The sequence below is a fragment of the Natrix helvetica genome (genome assembly GCF_964273705.1).
Source record: "Natrix helvetica genome assembly, chromosome: 2".
In the NCBI taxonomy this organism is placed as follows: Eukaryota; Metazoa; Chordata; class Lepidosauria; order Squamata; family Natricidae; genus Natrix; species Natrix helvetica.
Window position 1 is genome coordinate 2,250,111 of NC_138552.1, and position 25,155 is coordinate 2,275,265.

Below are 25,155 nucleotides of genomic sequence, written 5' to 3' on the forward strand. Positions count from 1 at the left end.
AGTTCCCCATTTATTCCCTCATCCAAATCATTGATGAAGATGTTGAAGAGTCCTGGGCCTAAAACAGAGCCTTGGGGTACTCCACTGCATACTTCCCTCCATGTAGATGCAGTTCCATTGAGAACTACACGTTGAGTGCGGTTGGTCAGCCAGTTACGAATCCATCTGGTGGTGATGCTGTCCAACCCACTTTTTTCTACTTTATCTAGTAGTAGATAATATCTTTTTACTGTCCTCCTAGTAGTTCAATAAATTCTAATGTGTCCTAAAGCAATAAGATGTAAGTGACCAATTCATCCTTACAGGTTGTCCTTGGTTTACAACCATTCGTTTAGTGACCGTTGAAAAAAATGGCGGGGGAAATGACCATTTTTCACACTTAACGACCGGGAAAGCATCCCCACAGTCATGTGATCGAAATTCAGACACCTGGCAACTGTTTCATATTTATGACCATTGCAGTGTCCAGGGGTCATGTGTGGAGGAGCACTGTGGGATCAGTGCTGGGTTTCCAATCTTTTTTACTACTGGTTTGCTCATGGTCAGAAACATCCGGGAGGAGCCTTCCATTTCCGCCACTCCTGATTCTCCCGATCCGGGCTGAACCGGGAGCAACCACTTCTGTGTGGGATCCTTGATGCTCTCTAAGCTTGTTGTTTTTGTGCAGATGCTTCAAAACCTAACTGGACAACATAATTAGTGCTAGGAGGATGTGGTGTTGGAGGAGGAGGAGGAGGAGGAGGGGGAGGAGGAGGAGGAGGAGGAGGAGGAGGAGGAGGAGGAGGAGGAGGAGGAGAGTGACTGTGGGCTACTTAATGCTCTCCGAGCTTGGTTGTTTTTTTGCAGACATTTCATGACCCATCTAGGTAACATCATCAATGCTAGAAGGAAGGGGGACTTGGGGAGGAAGAGGAGGGGGAGGAAGAGGAGAGGGAGGAGGGGGAGAACGACTGTGGGCTCCTTAATGCTCTCTGAGTTTGGTTGTTTTCTTGCAGACATTTCATGACCCATCTAGGTAACATCATCAGTGCTAGAAGGAAGTGGGACTTGGGGAGGAGGAGGAAGAGGAGGAGTGGGGGAGGAGAGTTACTGTGGGCTCCTTAATGCTCTCTGAGTTTGGTTTTTTTTTTTGCAGACATTTCATGACCCATCTAGGTAACATCATCAGTGCTTGAAGGAAGTGGGACACGGGGAGGAGGGGGAGGAGGACAACTATGGGGTCCTTGATAGCTGTTTTCTGGCAGACGTTTCAATACCCAACTAAGGAACACCATCAGTGGTACTGTGTGAGGAGTACTACTGATGCCACTGTAGCACTGATGATGTTCCCTAGTTGGGCCCTGAAACGTCTGAGCTAGAAATATTCTCTTCTCTCGAACATTCCTCACAGCAGCCAGTTACGGAACACTGAGATCCTCTTTTGCAGAGGGAAGCAACGCCTAGTGGGTGGGCCTTGGATGGGGGTACCCCAATCCAGAAGGCAGGTTCCCCAGGGAAAAAGCCCCTCTCCTTCCCTCCCTCCCCCCTGCACTCTTCTCTGCTCCCCTGTATTATGGCTGCTCTCCGTGACTGTGACATCACAGCTGAGGCAGAGCCCGTGTAAGGGTGAGTGAGCTTGGAGGGCCATTAGCAGCCAGTAGTTGTTAGTTAGTAGAGTACAAAGAGTCCCCCTTTTTATTTTCTTATCGGCCGAAGGCGGGGTGATGCCCCAAACCCCTTTTGATAGCCTATCTAGAGAGCTGCAGAGAATTAGGCTGACGTCCAAGGGAGCATCTTTGGAGGATTCCCCTCTGGAACCATGTTCATCTTTGCGCATAAAACCGAAACGCCGCTGAGCACCTACACAGACTCCTTCCGGGTGCCGGTGGTTAGGAAACACATCTACCAGGAGCCCTCCGTCCAGCAATGGACCCCAAACGAACATATCTCAAAGGTAATCCATTGCGGAGTATCCGATGATGAATCCCCCAGAAGGGCCGGGTGGAGGAGATAAGGAGGACTCCTAAATGTCAGATTGAAATATATTTGTTATTCCATTGAATAGGTTATAATATACAATTTGGATTGCTTTATTTACTATCCCTTCCACCTGTTGTAACATCACCTTCTTTTCCCTTTCTTTTCTCCCTCCCTCCCTTCTCTACTTCCTTCCTTCCTCCTCTCCTTCCCCTTCCTTCATCCCTTACCTTTCTCCTCCTACTCTTCCTCTACCTAACCTCTCTCCTTCTTTCCCTCTCCCTTCCATCCTCCTCTCCTTACTTCTTTTGTCCTTCCCTCCTCTTCTTCTCCTTCCTTCTTCCCTTACCTCTCCCCCACTCCTCTCTTCCCCTTCCTACCCTCTTCTCCTTCTCTTTCGCTCCAATTCATCCTCCTCTCCTTACTTCTTTCTTTCTTCTCTTCTCTTCTTCCCCTTCCTTCTTCCCTTACCTCTCCCCTACTCCTACTCTTCCTCTTCCCCTTCCTACCCTCTTCTCCTTCTCTTTCTCTCCCTTCCATCCTCCTCTCCTTACCTCTTTCTTCTTTCTCCTGTCTTCCTTTCATTCTCTCCTCCTCTCTCCCTTTCTTTTTCTATTGTTGTTGGTGTATATTTCAAAACTCAGTTTATGTTTCCTTGGGATGGTGTTTCCGTCAACCCAAATATAATTTGGTATCATTTCTTATTCCCTTCCCTTCGCTAGTCTAGCCTAGTTATGTTTTTTCCCCCGCCTTTATATCTCGCTCTCGAATATATACTTATATATTTAACATTTTCTTTTCTGTTTTCCCCCTCTTTCCCCCTCTTCCCCCCCTTTTCATTTAATAGTGCATTGTCTGGGTTCTGTATCTTCTTCTTACTTTCTTTTCTAGCTTCCTTTCTCTAGTCAATCATAGAATCTTCCCCATGTCTTGAAGTACTCCGATTCCTCTTTATCCTTTATTTTCAATGTCAACCTGTTCATCTCTGCACAATCTAAGGGCTGGTTTCTAACTAAACCCCCCCCCCCCCATACACACACACACTTTTGGGGTTTGGAGATTTGTGTGTTGGAGCCAACTCATAGAACCTTCTCCCAATCACCAAGACTGCGAAGGTCTGGTTGAAAAAAAAGAACAGAGTAACGGCGTTAGGAGGAACCTTGGAGGTCTTCTAGTCCATCCCCTGCTCAAGCAGGAGACCCTATGCCATTCCAGACAAACAGTTGTCCAATCTCTTCTTGAAAGCCTCCAGTGGTGGAGCACCTACAACTTCTGAAGGCAGGTTGTTCCATTGACTAATTCTTGCAACTGTTAGGAAATTTCTCCTTAATTCCAGGTTGCTTCTCTCCTTGATTGTTTCCATCTGTTGCTTCTTGTCCTGCCCTCTGGTGCTTTGGAGAATAGCTTGACTCCCTCTTCTTTGTGGCAGCCCCTGAGATACTGGTTTAGGGCACAACTATGAGACCTTTTCCTTGAGTTGATTGCAAAAGATAAGGATTCCAGAGTCTGGCAGTACCTTATGATCCTAAATGTGTGGGATTTGTAAACGTCCGAGACCAGGTGTGATGCCTTCTAAGGCTACGGAAGAGATGGTGTTTGGGCCAAAGGTTAATGAGTTTTCTTTGAGAGGAGATAATAACTATACCCATCTGTGGTACCTTGAAAATATTGTAGTAGTCACCAAATGTCAGCATAGATCTCTCTCTCTCTCTCTCTCTCTCTCTCTCTCTCTCTCTCTCTCTCTCTCTCTCTCTCTCTCTCATTCTCTCTCTCTCTCCCATTCTCTCTCTCTCTCTCATGCTCACTCTCTCATTCTCTCTCTTTCTCATGCTCACTCTCTCATTCTCTCTTTCTCTCTCACACTCATTCTCACTCTGTCTCTCTCTCTCTGTCTCTCTCTCTCTCTCTGTCTCTCTCTCTCTCACACACTCTCTGACTCTAACTCTCTCTCTCTCACACACACACTCATTCTCTCTTTGTCTCATGCTCACTCTCCCTCTCTGACTCTCACACTCTCTCTCTCTCTCACTCTCTCTCTCTCTATGAAGAACGGTTGCAGGAACTGGGTATGTCTAGTTTAATGAAAAGAAGGATTAGGGGAGACATGATCGCAGCCTTCCAATATCTCAGGGGTTGCCACAAAGAAGAGGGAGTCAAGCTATTCTCCAAGGCACCCTTGGGTAGAACAAGAAGCAATGGGTGGAAACTAATCAAGGAGAGAAGCAACTTAGAACCGAGGAGAAACTTCCTGACAGTTGGAACAATTAATCAGTGGAACAGAAGTTGCCTCCAGAAGTTGTGAATGCCCCAACACTGGAAGTTTTTAAGAAGATGTTGGATAGCCATTTGTCTGAAATGGTAGAGGGTTTCCTGCCTAGGCAGGGGGTTGGACTAGAAGGCCTCCAAGGTCCCCTTCCAACTCTGTATTGTATTGTATCTCATGCTCACTCTGACCCTCTCTCTAACTCTGACTATCTCTCACTCTAATTTTTAATTTAACCTACATTTTTTCAGTTAGGAAAAATAGCCCCAAATATTGTCAAATCAGACATGGCTCATTTAACACCTGCCTTGCTTAGACGACCAATTGTGGTTGGAAGTTGCAGGTCAAGGGCCACCTCTGCCTCTTGATGGCTCGTGTGAATGACACACATCAAGATCTCACCCTCTAAAGGAGCTCAGAGATGACCTTATTGGAACCAAACAGAGACAGTTACTACAACACCCAGCCAAACATACTTTAAGCCAAGGAAACGAGGCTTAGCTCCACCTTAACTCCCTGTGGTATAAAAGGAACCGACGGGAAATCACAGCCAGATCTTTCAAGATTCTGTTACTACAAGCTACCTCGATAGTTCCTCTCTGACGTTTAGAATTAGTTTTCCTGGCCTTTGCTACCTGGAAGAGCCTCACAATCCTTCACAACTGTGAGTCTCCCAGCAGCCTTTCCCTCGCAGTGGAGAGCTTTGGTTTCTGGATCCCTCTGGAGTTGAAAGTCCTTCCTTAGGGTGTCCTGGAGAGGTTGTGAAGGTGGAAATTTAGGTTCTTGGGGTTCCTGAGGTTGGTTGTTTTCTTGCAGACTTTTCACAACCCAACTAAGCGACATAATCAGTGCTAGAAGGGAGGGGGGTTTGCAGGAAGGAGGAGCAGTAGTACATTGTGAAGTCCTTGGTGCTCTCTTCTGACTTTCCATCATGCTTTCTGACTTAAAAACTATCATTTCTCAATCTAAAACTAGAGAATTCGAGGAAGCCTGGTACTCAGATGAATCAGCCATCAACGGGCACAGAGAGATAAAGATGAGTCCAGTCATCTGAAACACGATAAACTAGACCTCCAAACATTGGGAGGAGAACTCTAGCCAGAGGTATTCTGGGAGTTGAAGTCCACCCATGTTAAAATGGCCACAGTTTGAGAAACACTACACTAGACTTCCAAACATGGAGAGAATGGGACCCAGCCAGTGGAATTCTGGGAGTTGAAGTCCACCCATCTTAAACTTGTCAGGGTTTGAGAAATGCTGGCCTAGGCCTCCAAATATTGAGAGAGTGTGACCCATCCGGCAGGATTCTGGGAGTTGAAATCTACAGATGCTGGCTGGGGAATTCTGGGAGTCGAAGTCCAAGTCTATGTTAAATTTACCAAACTGGACATGCAGGTGGTGAAAAAAGTGAAATATTTGGGTATCCAGTTGACATCAAGGTATGTAACATTAAAGGAGGATAACTATTATAAAGTGAGAAAACAAATAGAAATAGATCTGGAAAGATGGAAAAACCTACAATTATCATTAATGGGAAGAATAGCTGCAGTAAAGATGAATATGTTACCCAGATTGTTATACCTATTCCAAACAATAACAATAAAATTAGAGGAAAAAAATACTTTGAAAGTATAAATAAAATAGTTGGGAAATACATATGGCAAGGGAAAAAAGCAAGAATTAATATAAAAATGTTGCAAAATACAAGAGCTCAAGGTGGATTGGATTACCAAACTGGGAATTGTATTATCAAGCAGCGGGACCAATATGGATGAAAAAATGGATCTTATTGAGAAATACAAGATTATTAACATTAGAGGGCCTTGATTTGCAACTAGGCTTGGCATGCTTTTTGTGGTATGGTAAAAGTAAGGCATATGGTTATTGTCAAAGACTTTATGTTAGAAATGGATTATTAACACGAGAAAGAGTAAAAGGGAAACATTATTTAGAAATACCATTGTGGTTTTCAAAAATGGAAGCATTGACACATCCAAATACTAGTAGTATGAAAAATATTATTAGATATAAAGATATCTTAACAGAAAGGGGGGGGGACTAAAAGAAACCAAGAATTAGAGGAACAAGGGGTTGATATAGGATGGTTGGGACAATTGCAAATACAATCAAGATGTGAAAAAGATAAAAGGGAGTCTGGTTTTAACTTGGGAAGTTCAGAGTTGAATAAGAGACTTATGGGAAAGGAAGGAAGAATAATCAAGAAATTACTGTATTTTTCAGAGTATAAGACGCACCTTTTTTCCTCAAAAAAGGTGCTGAAAATCTGTGTGCATCTTATACACTGAATACAGAATTTTTGCCTCCTGAAGCCCCGCCCCCTTCACCAAAATGGCCTTGCATACCCTTATGGAGGCTTGCAGAGAGCTCCTGGGGGCTGGGGAGGGCAGAAATGAGCAAAAAACGGCCCGTTTTTTGCCCCCCCCCAGCCCCCATCAGCATTCTATAAGCCTCCATAAGGCTATGCATGCAATTATTTTGACATAAAACGGGCCCGTTTTTGTGGAAAACGGGCCATTTTTTGCTCGTTTTTTGCCTTTCCCCTGGGGCACTCTGTAAGCCCCCCCCAAAGACTATTCATGCCTCTTTTTTAAAAAAATGTGCTTGTTTTCGCAAAAAAACAGTCCGTTTTTGGGAGGTTTGCAGAGTGCAAAAACTTATTTTTTCCTTTTGGAAAGCTCTTCAACTGATTGATGAGAATTAGATTGATCAAGTGCTGTGCCAGCAGAAACAAAGTCTTAGGTGTTACAGATTGTCAGCGATTTCCTTCTCCAGCACATGGATAAATACACCTGGAAACATCTACCTACCTACCTACTCTCTCTTTCTCCCTACCTACCTACTGTATTTCTCTTTCTCTCTCTCTCTCTCCCTCTATCTACCTACTCTCTCTCTGTCCCTACCTATCTACTGTATTTCTCTCTCTCTCTCCCTCTATCTACCTACCTATTCTCTCTCTGTCTCTACCTATCTACTGTATTTCTCTCTCCCTCTATCTACCTACGTACCTACCTATTCTCTCTTTCCCTACCTATCTACTGTATTTCTCTCTCTATTTCTCTCTCTCTCTCCCTCTATCTACCTATGTACCTACCTACTCTCTCTTTCCCTACCTACCTACTGTATTTCTCTCTCTCTCTATCCCTTTATCTAACTATCTACCTACCTAACTACTCTCTCTCTCCCTACCTACCTTTCTCTCCCTCTTTATCCCTCTATCTACCTTTTTTTTTAAATTTGCCTCTTCAAAACCTTGGTGCGTCTTATACTCTGGTGCGTCTTATACTCCGAAAAATACAGTATATAGCCATCTAATAAGAACTAGGCTGGAAGAAGAAATGGTTAAAGATGCAATGTTAACTTCGGCAAAGAATTTTGGCTACAGATTGAGCTAGAAAAGTGGCAACAACTATGGGAAACAAACTATAAATTAACCATGTCAGCTGCTTACAAAGAAAACTTATACAAAATGGCTTACAGATGGCACATGTGACCGGAAAAATTAGCAAAGATGTTTAAAGACAAGTCAGCAAAATGTTGGAAATGTCAACAAGCAACAGGTTCCTATTATCATATATGGTGGGCATGTGCAGAAGCAAGGAAATATTGGACTAAAATAAGAGTATGGCTAGAGAAAATGTTACAACAAGAAATAGAATTTAGACCAGAGATATTTTTACTAGGTATTATCCCAGAGAAACTTAAGAAAGAGGATACTTATTTGATTATCCATGTAACTGCAGCAGCGAGAATTGTATTTGCCCAAAATTGGAAATTAAATAAGTTACAACAGATGAAGAGATAATAAAAAAGATACTAGATTGTGCAGAGATGAACAGGTTGACAATACTAATAAAAGATAAAGAGGAATCGGTGTACTTCAAGACATGGGGAAGATTCTATGATTGGCTAGAGAAAGGAAGTTAGAAAAGAAAGTAAGGAGAAGATACAGAACCCAGACAATGCACCATTAAATGAAAAGGGGGGGGGGGAAGAGGGGGAAAACAGAAAAGAAAATATTAAATATATAAGTATATATCTAAGAGCGAGACATAAAGGGGGGGGGAATATAGTTAGGATAGATTAGCGAAGGTAAGGGAATAAGAAATGATATCAAATTATATTTGGGTTGACGGAAACACCATCCCAAGGAAACATAAACGGAGATTTGAAAGAGGCACCTATAACAACAGAAAAAGAAAGAGAGAGAAGAGAATGAATGGAAGATGGGGGAAAGAAGAAAGAGGTAAGGAGGGTGGAAGGGAGAGAAAGAGAGGAGAGAGGGTAGGAAGGGGAAGAGGAAGAGGAAGAGTAGGAGAAAGGTAAGGGAAGAAGGAAGGGAAAGGAGAGGAGGAGAGAAGGAAGTAGAGAAGGGAGGAAAGGAGAAAAGAAAGGGCAAAGAAGGTGATGTTACAACAGGAGGAAGGGATGGTAAACAAAGCAACCCAAACTGTATATTATAACTTATTAAATGGAATAACAAATATATAAGAATGACGAATGGAAAGAAGAATAACAATTATGTGAATGTATACTTAAAATGGTATGTAAGAGAATAAAAAAATTTAAAAATGAATTTTTTTTACCAAGGTTGAGTAACGTTGGAGTAGTAGAGGAGAAACAGAGTGCCTTGCCAACTCTTCAATTCTAGGCGTCTACACTCCCCACTTGAGAGGTCGTCTGCCCAGAAATGGTTCCTCCAAAGCTGCCAAAGTCATCTTCCTCATCTCAACCAATTGACTTGCTCTCCTTCTGTCCGCAGGGCTTGACCATACCCAGAGTGGACCATCCCATTGACCAAGCCCACCTGGAGAAGATGGTGAAAAAGGCAGTCCAGGACTACTCCTACAAGCACTCGATAGAACCAACGGCCTACCGGCCGTACAAATATTGGGTGTCCCGCGAAGAAGGTACTCAAGTTGTCATCAACTCCTTCTCTTTGACCCTTGTTACAACTTGATGGAGGTAGACCTTGAGTTATGACCATAATTGGTTGTTAACTGAGTCATGTCCAGTTTTAGGATCTTTTTTTGCCATGGTTGTTAATTAAGTGCTGGTTGGAAGCCTTCATCCCGGGATATGGCAAACTTCATAAATGCATGCTGGTTACCAAGACCCCAAATTTTGATCACATGACCCTGGGGAATGCAGCGACACATATTAAATGTGGGTCCTGGTTGTAAATCTCTGTTTTCAGTGCCGTTGTAAATTCAAACATTCACTAAACAAACGGTTGTAAGTCAAGAACTACCTGTATATCTGCATTCCTCTGTTACACTAAGCCTTGATTTGCTCAACCATGACTTATTAGAGAACCACAAATGGCTGGGGAATTCTGGGAATTGAAGTCCACTCATCTTAAAGCTTGCTGACTGGGGAATTCTGGGAATTGAAGTCCACTCATCTTAAAGCTTGCTGGCTGAGGAATTCTGGGAGTTGAAGTCCACCCATCTCAAAGCTTGCTGGCTGAGGAATTCTGGGAGTTGAAGTCCACCCATCTCAAAGCTTGCTGGCTGGGGAATTCTGGGAGTTGAAGTCCACCCATCTCAAAGCTTGCTGGCTGGGGAATTCTGGGAGTTGAAGTCCACCCATCTCAAAGCTTGCTGGCTGGGGAATTCTGGGAGTTGAAGTCCACCCATCTCAAAGCTTGCTGGCTGGGGAATTCTGGGAGTTGAAGTCCACCCATCTCAAAGCTTGCTGGCTGGGGAATTCTGGGAGTTGAAGTCCACCCATCTCAAAGCTTGCTGGCTGGGGAATTCTGGGAGTTGAAGTCCACCCATCTCAAAGCTTGCTGGCTGGGGAATTCTGGGAGTTGAAGTCCACCCATCTCAAAGCTTGCTGGCTGGGGAATTCTGGGAGTTGAAGTCCACCCATCTCAAAGCTTGCTGGCTGGGGAATTCTGGGAGTTGAAGTCCACCCATCTCAAAGCTTGCTGGCTGGGGAATTCTGGGAGTTGAAGTCCACTCATCTCAAAGCTTGCTGACTGGGGAATTCTGGGAGTTGAAGTCCACCCATCTCAAAGCTTGCTGGCTGAGGAATTCTGGGAGTTGAAGTCCGGAGTTTGTAAAGGCCCATAGTTGTCAACCCTGCGCATAGACCTTGTACCTGCCGCTCTCTGGCCCGGCCAGATGTTGGGGGTCTTCTTTCCTTGTGAGAATTCACAGCTAAAAAGGATTTCTCAGCGTTTGTCAGCCCTGATAAATTTGGAGAGTTTCCAGGTGAAGCAAAATCTACGCAGGTTCTATTATTGAGCCAATGAAGGAATCCTGAGTCACCCAATTTGGAGACGCCGTGCGATGAATCCGTTTGATCCCCGTCTTTTCTAATTGCGGCTGACATTTCAAAGTCTGTCGTCAGGAAACATTTGGGGGCGATCTTCTCCTACTTTTAGCAGCTGAAAGAAGGGAAGAAACGGCTGCCTTAGCCTAAAGAGCAGAAGGAAGAACACACAAGACATAACAAGTAGTCTTCCACTTACAACGATTCATTTAGTGACCGTTCAAAGTTGCACCACCGCTGAAAAAAGCGACTTATGCCTGTTTTTTACACTTACGACCATTGCAGTTCCCCCATGGTGACATTTTGGAGGCTTGGCAACTGACTCGTATTTATGATGGTTGGAATGCCCCGGGGTCACGTGATCCCCTTTTGCGACCTTCTGGCAAGCAAAGTCAATGGGGAAGCCAAATTCACTTAACAACCATGCTACTCACTTAACAACTGCAGTGATTCACTTAACAACCGTGGCAGGAAAGGTCATATATTTTAGGGGCAAAACTCACTAAACGAATTTCTCACCTACGAACAGAAATTATTTGGACTCAGTTGTGGTCATAAATCGAGAACTACCTGTATTTATGATGGTCACAGTTTCCTGGGGTTACATGATCCCATTTTGCGACCTTCTGACAAGCAAAATCCACGGGTAAGCCAGGTTCACTTAACAACCGTGTCACTAACTGAAACAACTGCAGTGATTCACTTCACAACCGTGGCAGGAAAGTTGGCAAAAAGGGGCAAACTCACTTAACAACTGTCTTGCTTAGCAACTAACAGAATAACATAGTTGGAAGGGACCTTGGAGGTCTTCTAGTCCAACCCCCTGCTCAAGCAGGAAACAGTTGGTGGCTTGGCGACCTGGCTGGGGGCAGAGGGGGGAACCGGGCCACATGGGTGGCAGGCCGGAGTGCACGTGTGCGCAGCTCCACTCACGTCAGAGAGAAGCTTTTGGGGCGTCACAGTCATGAGTGGGGCTGCGTGCCCCCCCACACACCTGCTCACCACTCACACGGCCCAGTTGCAAATAGGCCACGGCCTGGTACAGGGGTGGGTTCCTATGGCTTCAGCCTGATTCGGCCAAATAGGTAGTAACTCGGCTGGACGTAACCGTACCGGTTCTATCCTGGGTGGCACCATTTTTATTTTCACTGAGAAACTGTCATTATTTCCCCTTTTTAATGGGGTGCGCATGCCAGTCCCAGAGAGGTCCCAGAGATGGGGCGTTTTATTGCAAAAAAGGAGGCGTTTTTGTCTTTCCCCAGCCTCCAGAAGCACTCTGCAGGCTTCGGCAGCGCTTGGGAAGGGAACAATGCCTCCGTTTTTGTGAAAAACTGACTTTTCCACCCATTTTTTGCAAAAACGGAGGCCTTTTTCCCTTCCCCCAGCCCTGCCGAAGCCTGCAGAGAGCTCCCGAGGGCCGGGGAAGACAAAACCATTTTTTCCTTACTGGGTAATTTGTAGGAGCTCCCGTGAGGTTGGAGAGCCCCCCACCCCCCCGTCAAAACTTTTCGCCATGGCTTGGTGACGGGGTCATGTGACTGAGTGTGCGTGAGTGATGCCAAGTTGGCCATGCCCACTCAGTCACATGCCCCCATCTAGCCACGCCCACCGAACCGGTAGTAAAAAAATTCAAAATCCACCCTTGAACAGATCCCATCGTCCCCTCCCACTCCGCTCCCACCCTCCCCATGTGTCCTTGGTTTTAATACCTTTTTTAATGTTTTTAACGGTATATGCACTGCAACTTCCCTATGGTAAGCTGGCAGCCAATACATTTTACAAACAAACAAATAAATGAATAATTCCCGCCGTGCCCTCAATACTTCGGATGCCACCCCCACCTCTCCCTTCCGCTTGGGGTCTCCTGCTTCCCCCCCCCCAACTCCCCATTTCCTGAAAAACCTCCTTTCTCTTCCAAACCCAGAAAAATTCAACCCGGTCTTTGTCGGCAACGACCGATACGCAACGTGGAGGACCGGGCCGTACAACAGCGCAGCCTGGAACCGGTATACCACGTACTTGCCACGGATCCCGAGGGTAAGCCACGCTCACGCGGGAGCTGCTTTTCTCCAGGAGTGGGGAAGAGGTTAAGAAACAGTTGGGGGTGCAGGGGGGAATCTTATCCTGCGTGGGGGGGGGGGCACACAAGCCATGCATAGGGAATCTCCCCACTCGGTTGTCCTTTTCAAGAGGCAACTGGAGTTTCTGTTTTTTCTTTGAAGACATTTTGCTTCTCATCCAAGAAGCTTCTCCAGGTCTGACTGGATGGTGGGGAAGGGAAGGATTTATACTCCTTGCAGGCAGCTGGTCATTTGCATCCTTTTAGACGGTCATTGAGGCCACTTGGAGGTTTATCTCTGTCCTCAGGGTGACCTGAGTGGTGTAAATAGTTCTTGTAGTCTGCAATTTTTCCCTCTGGAAACCCATTCCTACTCCAACACCATTCCAGGGCTCTTCATCCCAAATTGTATGGCTAAAAGTCTGTAGAGATTCTCTGTCCTCCAGGTCCTGGTTGTCCCAAAGGTGCTTTTCTTCAAGAGGCAACTGGACTTTCTGATTTTACTTTGAAGACGTCTCACTTCCCATCCCAGAAGCTTCTTCAGCTCTGACTGGATGGTGGGGAATGGAACGTTTTATACTCCTTGCAGACAGCTGATCATTTGCATCCTTTTAGGGGGTCCTTGAGGCCACTTGGAGGTTTGTTTATCTTTGTCCTGGGGGTCACCAGAGTGGTGCAAATGGGTGTAGAGTCTTCTTGGAACTACTAAAAGAAGTACATTGTTGAGCTGTGTTTCCTGAAGGATGTAGCAGCCGTTCCAAGAAGGCTCCACACCCATTTGCACCACTCAGGCGACTCTGAGGACAAAGATAAACCTCAAAGTGGCCTCAAGGACCCTCTAAAAGGATGCAAATGACCAGCTGTAGGCAAGGAGTATAAATCCATTTGGGAATGATTGATCTAACCTAATCAATAACCGGTCAGGGGAGCAGTTGGCAGACTGGTACAGGTTAGTCCTGGACTTACAATAGTTTGCTTAGTGACCATTCAAAGATACAAAGGCCGTGAAAAAAGTGACTTACGACCATTTGTCACACTTATGACCGTTGCAGCATCCCGGGGGGGGGGGGCGGTCAGACGATCAAAATTCAAACGCTTGGCAACTGACTCACCTTTATGACGGTTGCAACGTCCTGGGGATCACATGATCCCCTTTTGCGACCTTCTGACAAGCCATGTCAATGGGGAAGACGGATTCATTTAACAACCGTGTTACTAACTCAACCACCTTAGAGATTCACTTAACAGCCGCGGCAGGAAAAGTCGTAAAATGGAGCAAAATTCACTTAGCCACTGTTCTGCTTAGCAAGGGAAATTTTGGGCTCATTTGGTGGTCGTAAGTCAAGAACTACTTGGATCCTGTTTTAGGATTTCATTGCTGATATAATTTGGTTTCCTGGAACTCCCTACATTTGAGGAGTGGGCTGGGCCATTTTTAATGATGTCACGTTTTGAAAAGGGAATGAGCTGCCCAGGGAATTCTGGGAGTTGAAGTCCGCCCATCTTAAAGTTGTTGAGATTGACAAATACAGACCTAAAACTAAGGCAGGACTCCATCAGGAATCTTTTCGAGTTCCGCTCTGGAGCGGCTGCCGCCCATCTTCTGTCCAGCAGAAACGGACTTACCTGTTGCAAATTTGCCTTTCAGGAGGCTGGCATGGACGCCATTCTGCGTGGGATGCCCATGGAGTACCCTCCGAAACCTGAGCGACTCAACAATTACGGTACCTCTTCCAGGAGCTTCCCTCCCTCACCCCAATTTAGGCATAAGACAGCTATCCAATCAGGGCTACGAGCTCTCAGAGCTTGGTTGTTTCCTTGCAGGCATTTCATGACCCAACTAGGTAACATCATCAGTACTAGAATAGAGTGGAGGAGAAGGAGGAGGAGGAAGATGACTGTGAGGTCCTAAGTGATCTCTGAGCTAGGTGGTTTGCTTGCAGACATTTCATCACCCAACTAGGTATCATCATCAGTGCTAGAAGGGAGTTGGATTTTCTGAGAGGAGGAAGTGGAGGAGGAGGAGGAGAACTGTGGGGTCCTTGGTGCTCTCTGAGCTTGCTTGTTTCCTTGCAGACGTTTCATCACCCAACTAGGTAACATCATCAGTGCCAAAAGGGAGTGGGATTTGCTCTCTGATTATATACAAGCCCCTTCTAGCAGTGATGATATTACCACGTTAGGTAATGAAAGGTCTGGGAGAAGACAACTAAACTCAGAGAGCACCAAGTATTCCACAGTTGTCATCCTCCTGCTCCCCCCTTCTCTCCCCCTCCTCCTTCTCCCCTTTCCCCTCCTCCTCCTCCTTTCAACCCTGAAGTATAAACTCCTTTATTGGGAATCTGAAAACATTGTTGTGAAGCCTTGAGGCTCTGTGGTTGCTATCACTTCAGGTTTGGTGAATTTTAGGGGGCAGGAGGCTAAAATATATGAAGAACAGTTGCAAGAAATTGGAATGTCTAGTTTAGTAAAAAGGAGGTCGCGGGGTGACATGATAGCAGCCTTCCAACATCTCATAGGGACTGCCCCAAAGAAGAGGGAGTCAAGCTATTCTCCAAAGCACCTGAGGGCAGGACAAGAAGCAATGGGTGGAAACCAATCAAGGAGAGAAGCAACCTGAAATAAAGGAGAAATTTCCTGACACTGAGAACAGTTAACCAGCGGAACAGCTTGCCACTAGAAGTTGTGGGGGATCCATCACTGAGCTTTTAAGAGCCACTTGTGTGAAATGGGATAGGGTTTCCTGCTTGAGCAGGGGGTTGGACTAGAAGACCTCCGAGGTCCCTTCCAACTCTGTTCTGTTATTCTGAATCTTGAGTTCTCAAATTTTGCATTCTGAGAAGGGGCTGCTCCCTGAGTCAATCCATCAGAATAGAGCTGGAAGGGACCTTGGAGGTCTTCTAGTCCAACCCCCTGTTCGGGCTGGAAACCCTATACCAATGGCGGCTAACCTTTTCCAGACTGAGTGCCCAAAGTGCATGCACACCCCCAAAGTGCAATGCTGGCGCGGCTTTGCCTCCACGCATGGTGTGCAGCCCCCCAGCATGCGCCCCACTGCCCACGCTTGCGCGGCAGAGACCCAAATACCAGCTGGTTGGTGGGAGGCATGTCTGCATGCACAGGGGAGCTGATCTGGGACCATGACTGGCGCTGCACAGAGAGGGCGCTGCGTGCCACTTGTGTCACGCGTGTCATAGGTTCACCATCCCAGCCTTAGACCATTTCAGACAAGGGACTGTCTAGTGTCTCTTCTTAAAAATCTCCAGTAATGAGGCACCCATAACTTCTGGTGGCAAGTGGTTCCACTGGTTAGTTGTTCTCACTGTTGGGAAGTTTCTCCTTAATTCCAAGTTGCTTCTTGAACCCTCCGAGGTTGGCCTTGAACCAGTGGTGAAATTCTTTTTTTTTTTACTACCGGTTCTGGGGGCGTGGCTTGGTGGGTGTGGTGTGGCTCAGTGGGTGTGGCAGGGGAAGGATCCTGCAAAATCCCCATTCCCTCCCCACTCTGGGGCCAGCCAGAAGTAGCATTTGCCGGTTCTCCGAACTACTCAAAATTTCCGCTACGGGTTCTCCAGAACCTGTCAGAACCGGCTGGATTTCACCCCTGCCTTGAACCCGCTGCCGATGGACCGAGCATCTCTCAGCTCTGCCCTCTAGCCGTCCTCTCTTTCTGACCTTTTTCCTCCAGAACGGGAAGTCGTGGTCAACATGTTGAACAGTTTGTCTCGGAAGCAGCTTCCCTACGTCCAGCATCAATACTCCATCCCGGGGCGGATGCCCTACCAAGGGTACTACAGTCCCTGCACCGGCCGCCATTACTGCTTGCGTGGAATGGACTACTACGTGGATGGAGCCCCCAGCACCGAGAGGCAGATCAGCCAGCTAGTTGAGAAGATTGTAAGGTTCGGAGGCTTCGGTCCTGCAGCCTCTCTTCCTCCAACTCCTCCTGGGGGGTCTTTTGGGGGTGGGCTCAGGGGGGTCAGACAGACCAGTGGGGCACGACAGATAGGTTTCCTGGGGTTGGGGCAGGAGGCCACCCTGGAGTTAGAGTTAGGGTCCTTCGTGTGGAGTCTTCAAGCTGGAGAGCAACCAACTTAGGTGAAGTTCTCTTGAGGTCCCCTCCAAAAACAGGAGTTTTCAAAGTTGGCAGCTTTAAGACGTGTGGACTTCAACTCCCAGAATTCCTCAGCTTAGCTCGCATTTAGTACTGGAGGAAAAAAATCCATAAGTGGGGACTTAAACATATAAATGTTAATTTTTTCACCTAGACCACAGAAATGGGTGGACGTTCCCTGTGTTCAGGGTGGAGACTTGGTCTTGAGGTCCCAAAACAGTTTTTTTCCTGACCTCAGCAATGTTATGACGGACAGGTATTCTGGCTGGGGAATTCTGGGAGTTCAGATCCACCTATCTTAATGCATGCTAGCTGGGGAATTCTGGGAGTTGACCCAGTGGAATTCTGGGACTTGAAGTCCATCAGTCTTAAATTATGCTGGATGCAGAATTATGGATATTTAAAATCCACTTATCTTAAAGCTTGCTGGCTGTGTAATTCTGGGAATTAAAATGCAACCATCTTAAAATATGCTGGCTGGGGAATTCTGGGACTTGAAGTCCATCAGTCTTAAAGCAGGTGGGCTGGGGAACTCTGGGGATTAAAATCCAGCTATTTTAAAGCATGCTGGCTGGGGAATTCTGGGACTTGAAGTCCTTCAGTTAAAATCCACCTATCTTAAAGCTTTCTGGCTGTGTAATTCTGGGAATTAAAATCCACCCATTTTAAAGCTTGCTGATTGGGGCATTCTGGGAGTTGATGTTCACCCATCTTAAAGTCATTGAGGTTGAGAAATGCTGGATTCCGAATTATCCTTCTCGCTGCCTGAAAATGGTCTCACTAACAGTGGAGGTCAGCATTGTGCTTCTGTTGACGGAAGGGGGAGAAAATTCCTGCTACAGAAGCCCTGATTTCAAATAGACACTTGTTCCTGGGATCAGAGCTTCTTCTGATGTTTTCTCCCCACTTGAGGGTTGGGGTGAGGGGGAGGAGGGGGAGGAGGGGTTGTGCATTAAATCTCCTAAACTGCTTGATAAGCAAATTCTGTAAAATGGTTCACAGCAGTGGTTACGTTTTCCATCTCCACATGCCAATCGACCCATCAAAGGTTTTAGAAGAATGTCCACATGGATGCAAAGGAAGCTTCAAGAGTGAAGCCATAACTTTAATTGCTAAATAGCAACCATGTATATTTTAATTAAAAGATTAATGGGGTAGGAGATTTCATGTTGGCTGGGGAATTCTGGCAATTGAAGTCCGCCCATCTTGAACTTGACATCTTGACACAGAGAGAGAGACAGAGAGATGGAGATGGAGAAGAAGAGGGAGAGAGATGGAGAGGAGAGAGAGATGGAAAGAGAAATAGAGAGATGGAGGGGGAGGGAGATATATGGAGAAAGATGGAGAGAGAGAGAGAGAGAGAGAGAGAGAGAGAAAGATGGAGAGGGAGAGAGGGAGAGGAAGGGGGAGAGATGAAGAGAAAGAGAGAGAGAGATGGAAAGAGAAAGAGAGAGAGAGATAGAGAGGGAGAGAAGGAGAAAGAGACAGAGATTGAGCGAGATGGGGAGAGAGAGACAAAGATGGAGAGGGAGAGATGGAAAGAGAAAGAGAGAGAGGGAGGGAGAGATATGGAGAAAGAAGAGAAAGATGGGGAGAGAGAGACAAAGATGAAGAGGGAGAGATGGAGTGGGAGAGGGAGAGATGGAAAGAGAAAGAGAGAGAAATGAAGAGAGAAAGAGAGAGACAAAGCTGGAGAGAAAAAAAATTCGTCAGTGGGGACTTAAACATACAAATGTTAATTTTTTCACCAAGACCACAGAAATGGGTAAGCATTCCCTGTGTTTAGCTTGTCCTCCTTATGTGCAGAGAACTCCGTCCTAATTTTGAAAATGTAGGTTAAATTAAAAATTAACTTCAAAGTCTACATTTCAGAGCTGATAAGTTCACTATGTCAACTAGCCCATCGGTTCCAAAGTCTGTATCGTCCCTGCCTAAGCTGGACATACTTTACCAAGGATGGGACTAAAGGAAGGAAATAATAGAAGGGCCATAAAGGGATTAGATATTCTGATATTCTTGGAAGAAGGAGGAATGCCATCCTGTAAGCCGGTTTTGGGGAGCATGACAAGATTCAGCAATACTTCAAGAAGGCATTTGATAAAGTAGAACACAACCTACCTCTTGGTAAGATAGGAAAATGTGGGATAGACAGCAACTCTGTTACAGGTAGTCCTCGACTTACAACAGTTCATTTAGTGACTGTTCAAGGTTGCAAAGGCACTGGAAAAAGTGACTGATGACCATTTTTCACCCTTCCAAACTTTGTAGCATCCCCATGATCAGGTGATCAAAATTTAGATGCCGGTTCATACTTATGACCGTTGCTGTGTCCCAGGGTCACGTGATCCCCTTTTGCAACCGTCTGACAAGCGAAGTCCACAGGGAAGCCAGATTCACTTAACAACCATGTGACTAACTTAACAATTGCAGGGATTCACTTAACGACTGCGCCAAGAAAAGTCATAAAATGGAGCAGGACTCACTTAGCAAATGTCTCGCTTAACCACAGAAACCTTGGGCTCAATTGTGGTCGTAAGTGGAGGACTATCTGTATTTGGATCATGGTTTTGTTTTCTATAGTGGGAGGGGTCTCACAAAGGCAATAATGTATAGGGCCCTTAGCCATCCAGGTCACGGTTGTCCCAAAGTTGCTTTTTTTCAAGAGGCAACTGAAAATCGTTGCCACAGCTTCACGGCCACTTCAAAGAGGCACAGCTAGTTCCGTGGGAACTATTAACCAGTGAAAACACTGATTGGCAAAGCACTGAGATTCTAAACTAACTAACTAGCTAGCTAGCTAACTAACCAAGGAGAGAAACAACCTGGAATTAAGGAGAAAATTCCTATCGGTGAGAACAATTAACCAGTGGAACCGCTTGCCACCAGACATTGTGGTTTGTCCATCACTGGAGGTTTTTGAGAAGATACTGGACAGTCACTTGCCTGAAATGGTATAGGGCCGTGACAGTGAACCTATGGCATGCATGCCCAAAGTGGCACACGGAGCCATGTTGCGATGTTACCCGTTCCTCTTCTGGGTTTCTGGCATGCAGGCTCACATGACAGTCAGCTGGCTTTTATGTGTGCGGCAGTGCCGGAAATGGGAAGAGCTGGTCTCCCAGCTGATGGGCGCCTGCGCATGCATGGCAGGAACCTTGCTGTCTTGCTGGCTGGCGTTAATGCACATGCCAAAAACCGGAAGTGTATTTCCCACTGTGTCGTGCCTAGTGAAGCTTCTAATGATGCTCTTCTCTCCCTCCTCTCGTCTTCCAGGAGTTTCCCATACTACGACCACCAGGCGGAAACGATGCTCAGTGCTCCATTGCCAAGCCTGCCGCCATATTTCCCGTATATGAACCTTAAGTAAGTAAGCTTGCGTTGGAAAAAAAAAAAAAGCACCCTGCCCTCTAGAATGAAATCCCGTGGTCTCTAAATCCAGGCCAGAGGGTGGGGGGAGGGGAAAAGATTCTGTGTGTGCGGCAGGTGTGCATACACACGCAGCTCCATTTGCACGAGCAGTGGGCATTCGCACACACGCGTGGAGCTGGACAAGAAACAATGGACGGAAACTAATCAAGGAGAGAAGCAACCTGGAATTAAGGAGAAACTTCCTAACAGTGAGGACAATTAACCAGTGGAACAGCTGGCCACCAGAAGTTGTGGTGGCTCCAACACTGGAGCTCTTTAAGAAGGTATCGGGGGATACAGGAGCTGACGACACAATGACACAATGTGCGATCTCGGAACTCCAAGATCGCAGTCGATACTTTTGCCGCTGGACGGTCCTTTTGGACCTAAACCATCCCGAAGAGACGGTGACAGGGAAGAGTACGTCTTGCTGATCTCAGGGACATTGCAAAGTCCCTGATTGATCCAAGAGAATCTCTTCTTGCCGACGACAGAAGCGCAGCCAAAAGCTGCTGAAGTTGGGACAGCTCCACAACGGGAGGAAAGTGGAAAGAGAAAGTGTGTCCATCTGGTGAGGAAATTTTATTGTTATAAAAGAGACTGCCCCCAAAAAATCAAAGCTAAATTAAACTTGCAAAGAAAAGAAAAATAAGCGGCAAAACTAAGCTATATTGGACAGTGTGTTATCCTTTTTTTTTATGGACGGAAGTTTTGCAAGTATTTCCTACTTTTTAAAGTGAAAGTATTGGTTTTTCTTCTTCTATTTCTTTTTTTACCTATGGATTAAATCTTTTTCTTTATTTTTATAATATTGGTTTGGAAGGGGGTTTTCTCTTTATTTTGCTCCATTTAAGAATTTTGTTTCTTTTAAGCCTGGAATATAAAGAAGATATAAAAGGAATATAAAGAGGGTAGTAAGATCAGAGGGAAAAGAAGTTACGCTGCCACTTGGAGGTTGGAGGCTGAGTCCTGGGAATATTGCTTTCTCTTTTTTCTCTTTGATCATTTTGATTTTGCACTTCAAAGGCTTCACCTTGTTTACAGAAGAGATAAGGAGAAGAGCATGGGTTGTTTACACAGGTGCTCTTTGGATGCTTCTTTGGCAGCTGGAGAGAAGCGAAAACAAAATCTTATTTTGAAACTAGAGTGGCAGTGTTTACTAGTTGGAAGTATGGGACAACACCAAAAAGAAATCATAACATTACAACAGATTATGTTTGAAATTCAAAAATTATTAGAAACAACAGAGAGAATTGAGAAGGGACTGGAAAATATAGATTGTAATGCAGTAAAATTCAATGGAAAAATTGAAGATATCCAGCAAATGGAAAAAGTGGAGGTTAGAGTCCTAAAAATCCAAGGGAAAAATGAACAAAGAAGCAAGATAATTCTGGATTCTGACAGTGAACTAAGTGTGGTTGGAGATGGAAAGAGTGGAATATGGAAAGGGAAGATAGATGGAAAGGAGCTCTACCCCAGATTTCAAGGTTTAGAAGAAGAAAAAAGAGAAGAATTGATGGATCCAAGGAGAGAAACTTTGACAAAAGCACTACTGATAACCAAAGATAAGCTGATTAAAGAAGCGGACGGAGGGTCTCTAGATTTTACAAGATATGCAAAAAGCAACAAGTTGTGAAGAGAAGTCCACACAAATTGGATTCAGGAAATAACCAGAAGACTAATTCCACAAATGGCAAAAGACATAAGACTGCACAATTACTGGAAAGACACAGGTTGAGATATGAAAACTAATAACAAAATATTAGTCAAATTTAGTTAAAATTAGAGCATTATGTTAAAAATGAAGTGATAATGGATATAGTTAGATAAATAATTGATAATGATAACAATGTACACATATGTATTGGTTTGATCAGAGGAAATTTGGTATAAATCCTAAATGGTGATCATGAAAGGAAGTTTAGAAACTCTCTTATGTATAAAAGCTTATAATATTTTTTTAAAAAGAGTAAGTCAAATTTAGTTAAACTAAGACCAAAAAAATAAAAAATAAAATGAAATTATGATGGATGTTGTTAAATAAATGATTGATAATGATAATAATGTAATATTTGTATTGACATGATAAAAGGGAAATTGGATATAAATTGTAAACAGTGATTAAGAAAGGAGGTCTAGAAACTTTGTTATTAAACATAATTAATTTTTTATTTAGAAAGTGTCATAAAGATGTAATGTTGCTGGATAATATTGAGAATAGATAACGGAATGTCATCATGTGGTTTTGCTTTAAATTTTGGAATTTTTTATAGAAAGGGAAGTAAAAACAATCATAGTCATATAAAGATTGAGGTATGATGATAGTAATATATATATATATATATATATATATATATATATATATATATATATATATATATATATATATATATATATATATATATATATATATATATATATATATAAATATATTTGATTTAAAACATATCTTGATATGAATTGTAGGTGATAATTGTGGAAGGGATACACAAAAGCTCTTTGTAACTAATTGACACAGTCTTTACAATTTGTAATGGAAGATATTTTTGTGATGTTTGTTGTGTTTTGTCTGTCTGTGTTTATTCAAAAAGAAAAAAAATATTTTAAAAAAGAAGGTATCGGACAGCCACTTGTCTGAAATGGTATAATGTCTCCTGATTGAGCAGGGGTTGGACTAGAAGACCTCCAAGGTCCCTTCCAGCTCTATTCCGATTGATTGGAAAGATGCTGGTTGGTTGGCAAAACACGAATGGGATTCTAAACTAACTAGCTAACTAACCAAGGAGGGAAGCAACTTGGAACTAAGGAGAAATGCTATTATTCTGTTATTTAATGGTTGGAAGCTTCTCAGAAAGATCTTCAACCTAGAATTAAGGAGAAACTTCCTGACAGTGGAAACAATTAGCCAGTGGAACGACTTGCCACTGGAAGAGTGGCACTAGAGGTTTCCAAGAAGAAACTGGACAGGCACTTGTTTGAAATGGTATAGGACGGTAGTTCTCCGAACGACTCAACATCTCTGCCACTGATTCTCCAGAACCTGTCAGAACCTACTGGATTTCACCCCTGGTGCTAATTCTCTTCTCTCTCTTTGCAGGTGGGACACGAGTCATTTTAAGAAGTCTGGAGGGCCGGCGAGGGACAGCTTTATCATTCATCCTGAGTTTGTTTCAGAGGCTTATCCCCCTCCGCCATGTTGGTATTAAGAGAGTCGCGAGAGACTGCCATTAAAAAGTGCCACTGGTGACAAACTCTGCTGTGGCTGGTTTGAATTCTCTTTCCCCCCACACAACGCCTCCGCCAAAAGGGAGCCAAAGAAACATGTCTTTGTGGGGTCCTTGGGGCTCTCCGGGCGTGGCGGTTTTCTGGTAGACGTTTCATGACCCAACTAGGGAACACCATCAGTGCTAGAATGGAAGGGGGGTTGTTCTCTGTTTATGTACAAGGGGTTTGCTCTATCAGCATTGGTGAGGATCTTCTTATTGGTTCCTTGATTGGACTGTTGTCTTGTCCCACAATAATCCAATCAAGGAACAATCATGACCAACAAATAGTTGGGTCATGAAATGCCTGCAAGAAAACAACCAAGGTCAGAGAATACCAAGGACCCCACAGTTCTTCTTCCTCCTCTTCTTCCTCCTCCTCCTCCTCCTCCTCTCTGCCAACCCTACTACCTTCTAGCACGGATGTTGTAGCATGTTCTCTAGTTTGGTCATGAAATGCCTGCAAGAAAACAACCAAGATTAGAGAACACCAAGGACTCCATAGTCCTTCCTCCTCCTCCTCCTCCTCCTCCTCCTCCTCCTCCTCCTCCTCCTCCTCCTCCTCCTCCTCCTCCTCCTCCTCCTCCTCCCTTCCTCTCCTCTTTCTCCTCTCCTCCATCCCCTCCTCCTCTTTTTCACAACCTCCCTTCCTTCTAGCACTGGTGATATTATCTAGTTGGGTCATGAAAGGCCTGCAAGAAAACAACCAAGCTGAGAGAAAACCAAGGACCGCACAACCCTTCCTCGTCCTTCCTTCCCCCCCTCTCCTCTTCTCTGCCAACCCCACTCCTTTCTAGCACTGATGATGTTACCTAGCTGGGTCATGAAACGTCTGCAAGCTCACACAGCATCAAGGTCCCCAGTTCAAGTCTGAGCCACAAATAATGTCTTCTGTTTCACCGTCTTTTTCCAGCAAGGGTGGGGAGGGCCCTCTCTTCCCCCAGCAGCACCAACCCTGGCCTTCACCTCTTGCAAAACCAGATGCAACCTAAGTGGAATTTTGCATCTCGGAGCCCAGAAAAACCCCTTAATCCCTGTTTTTAAGGCTTAGAGACGGTTGTAAAAATCATAAATGGCCTCTCTCTGTTTGTTTTCGCTGTTTATTTTTTCCCCTTTAAAAACCCTCTTTATCTTTAAAACAAGCCATAAAGAAATGCAACTCGAGGCACGATAGGAGGTCATAAAGCGATTGCAATTTCGGGACTGATTTTTTAAAAAAGATCCACTTAACGCACAGCGATAAAAGCCATAAAATCAGAAGAAGCGGGGAAACGGGCTGGTCTTAAAGGTTGTTAAAAACACAGCACGGAAGGAAGGGCAGTTCGGAGGACTCGGCACAGGGTGTGTTTCTAAGCTGTGCATTTCATTTTCCTATTATTCATCAATTGATACCAGTTTTCCCAAACTGTATAATAGTCTGAGTCTTCCTTGTCCCTCAACTCCAAGGTGAGTTTTTCCATCTCTGCGCAATTAAGAATCTTTTGGATTATCAGAGAGTCTGTCGGCATGCTATCACTTTTCCAGCATTGGGCTATTCTCGCTGCTGTAATTACGTGCAAAATTAAATATTTTATCTCTTTCGTGTACTTTCCCTTAATAATCCCCAGAAGGAACAATTCTGCTTTGAGCTTTATTTGGGTATTCTTCATTTCCTGTAACCATTTTTGCATTTTGGCCCAATATTTTTTAGCTTTCGGGCATAACCACCATACATGAAAGAAGGTACCCTTGCGTCTGTTTACATTTCCAACAGTTTGGATTTAAAGTCGGATACATTTTAGGCAATCTCGTCGGG

At 44.8% G+C, this 25,155-nt stretch overlaps 1 protein-coding gene across 6 annotated transcripts; it reads left to right on the top strand.

The window, feature by feature from the left end:
• Nucleotides 1-938: 938 nt before the first annotated feature.
• On the top strand, nucleotides 939-23,316 carry SPMIP6 (sperm microtubule inner protein 6). 6 transcript variants are annotated; one of them, XM_081945062.1, is made up of 7 exons: nucleotides 939-1,015; nucleotides 9,000-9,147; nucleotides 12,441-12,553; nucleotides 14,224-14,299; nucleotides 16,264-16,477; nucleotides 19,963-20,052; nucleotides 23,195-23,316. In XM_081945062.1, the coding sequence occupies exons 2-7, from the start codon at nucleotides 9,054-9,056 to the stop codon at nucleotides 23,301-23,303; spliced, it is 696 nt and encodes a 231-aa protein (XP_081801188.1). In that variant the 5' UTR covers nucleotides 939-1,015; nucleotides 9,000-9,053; the 3' UTR covers nucleotides 23,304-23,316. The 6 variants fall into 6 exon arrangements, with proteins under 6 accessions (XP_081801188.1, XP_081801183.1, XP_081801184.1 ...); XM_081945057.1 differs by lacking the exon at nucleotides 939-1,015 and adding an exon at nucleotides 1,489-1,933; XM_081945058.1 differs by lacking the exon at nucleotides 939-1,015 and adding an exon at nucleotides 1,493-1,933 and having other exon boundaries at nucleotides 16,264-16,472.
• Nucleotides 23,317-25,155: the final 1,839 nt, after the last annotated feature.

Bases quoted from the DNA above. Each gene is read 5' to 3' on its own strand.
- SPMIP6 (XM_081945057.1), top strand. From the start codon at position 1,799: ATGTTCATCTTTGCGCATAAAACCGAAACGCCGCTGAGCACCTACACA. The intron at 16,478-19,962 runs GTTCGGAGGCTT...CTCGTCTTCCAG, and splicing joins CTAGTTGAGAAGATTGTAAG to GAGTTTCCCATACTACGACC. The intron at 20,053-23,194 runs GTAAGTAAGCTT...CTCTCTTTGCAG, and splicing joins TTCCCGTATATGAACCTTAA to GTGGGACACGAGTCATTTTA.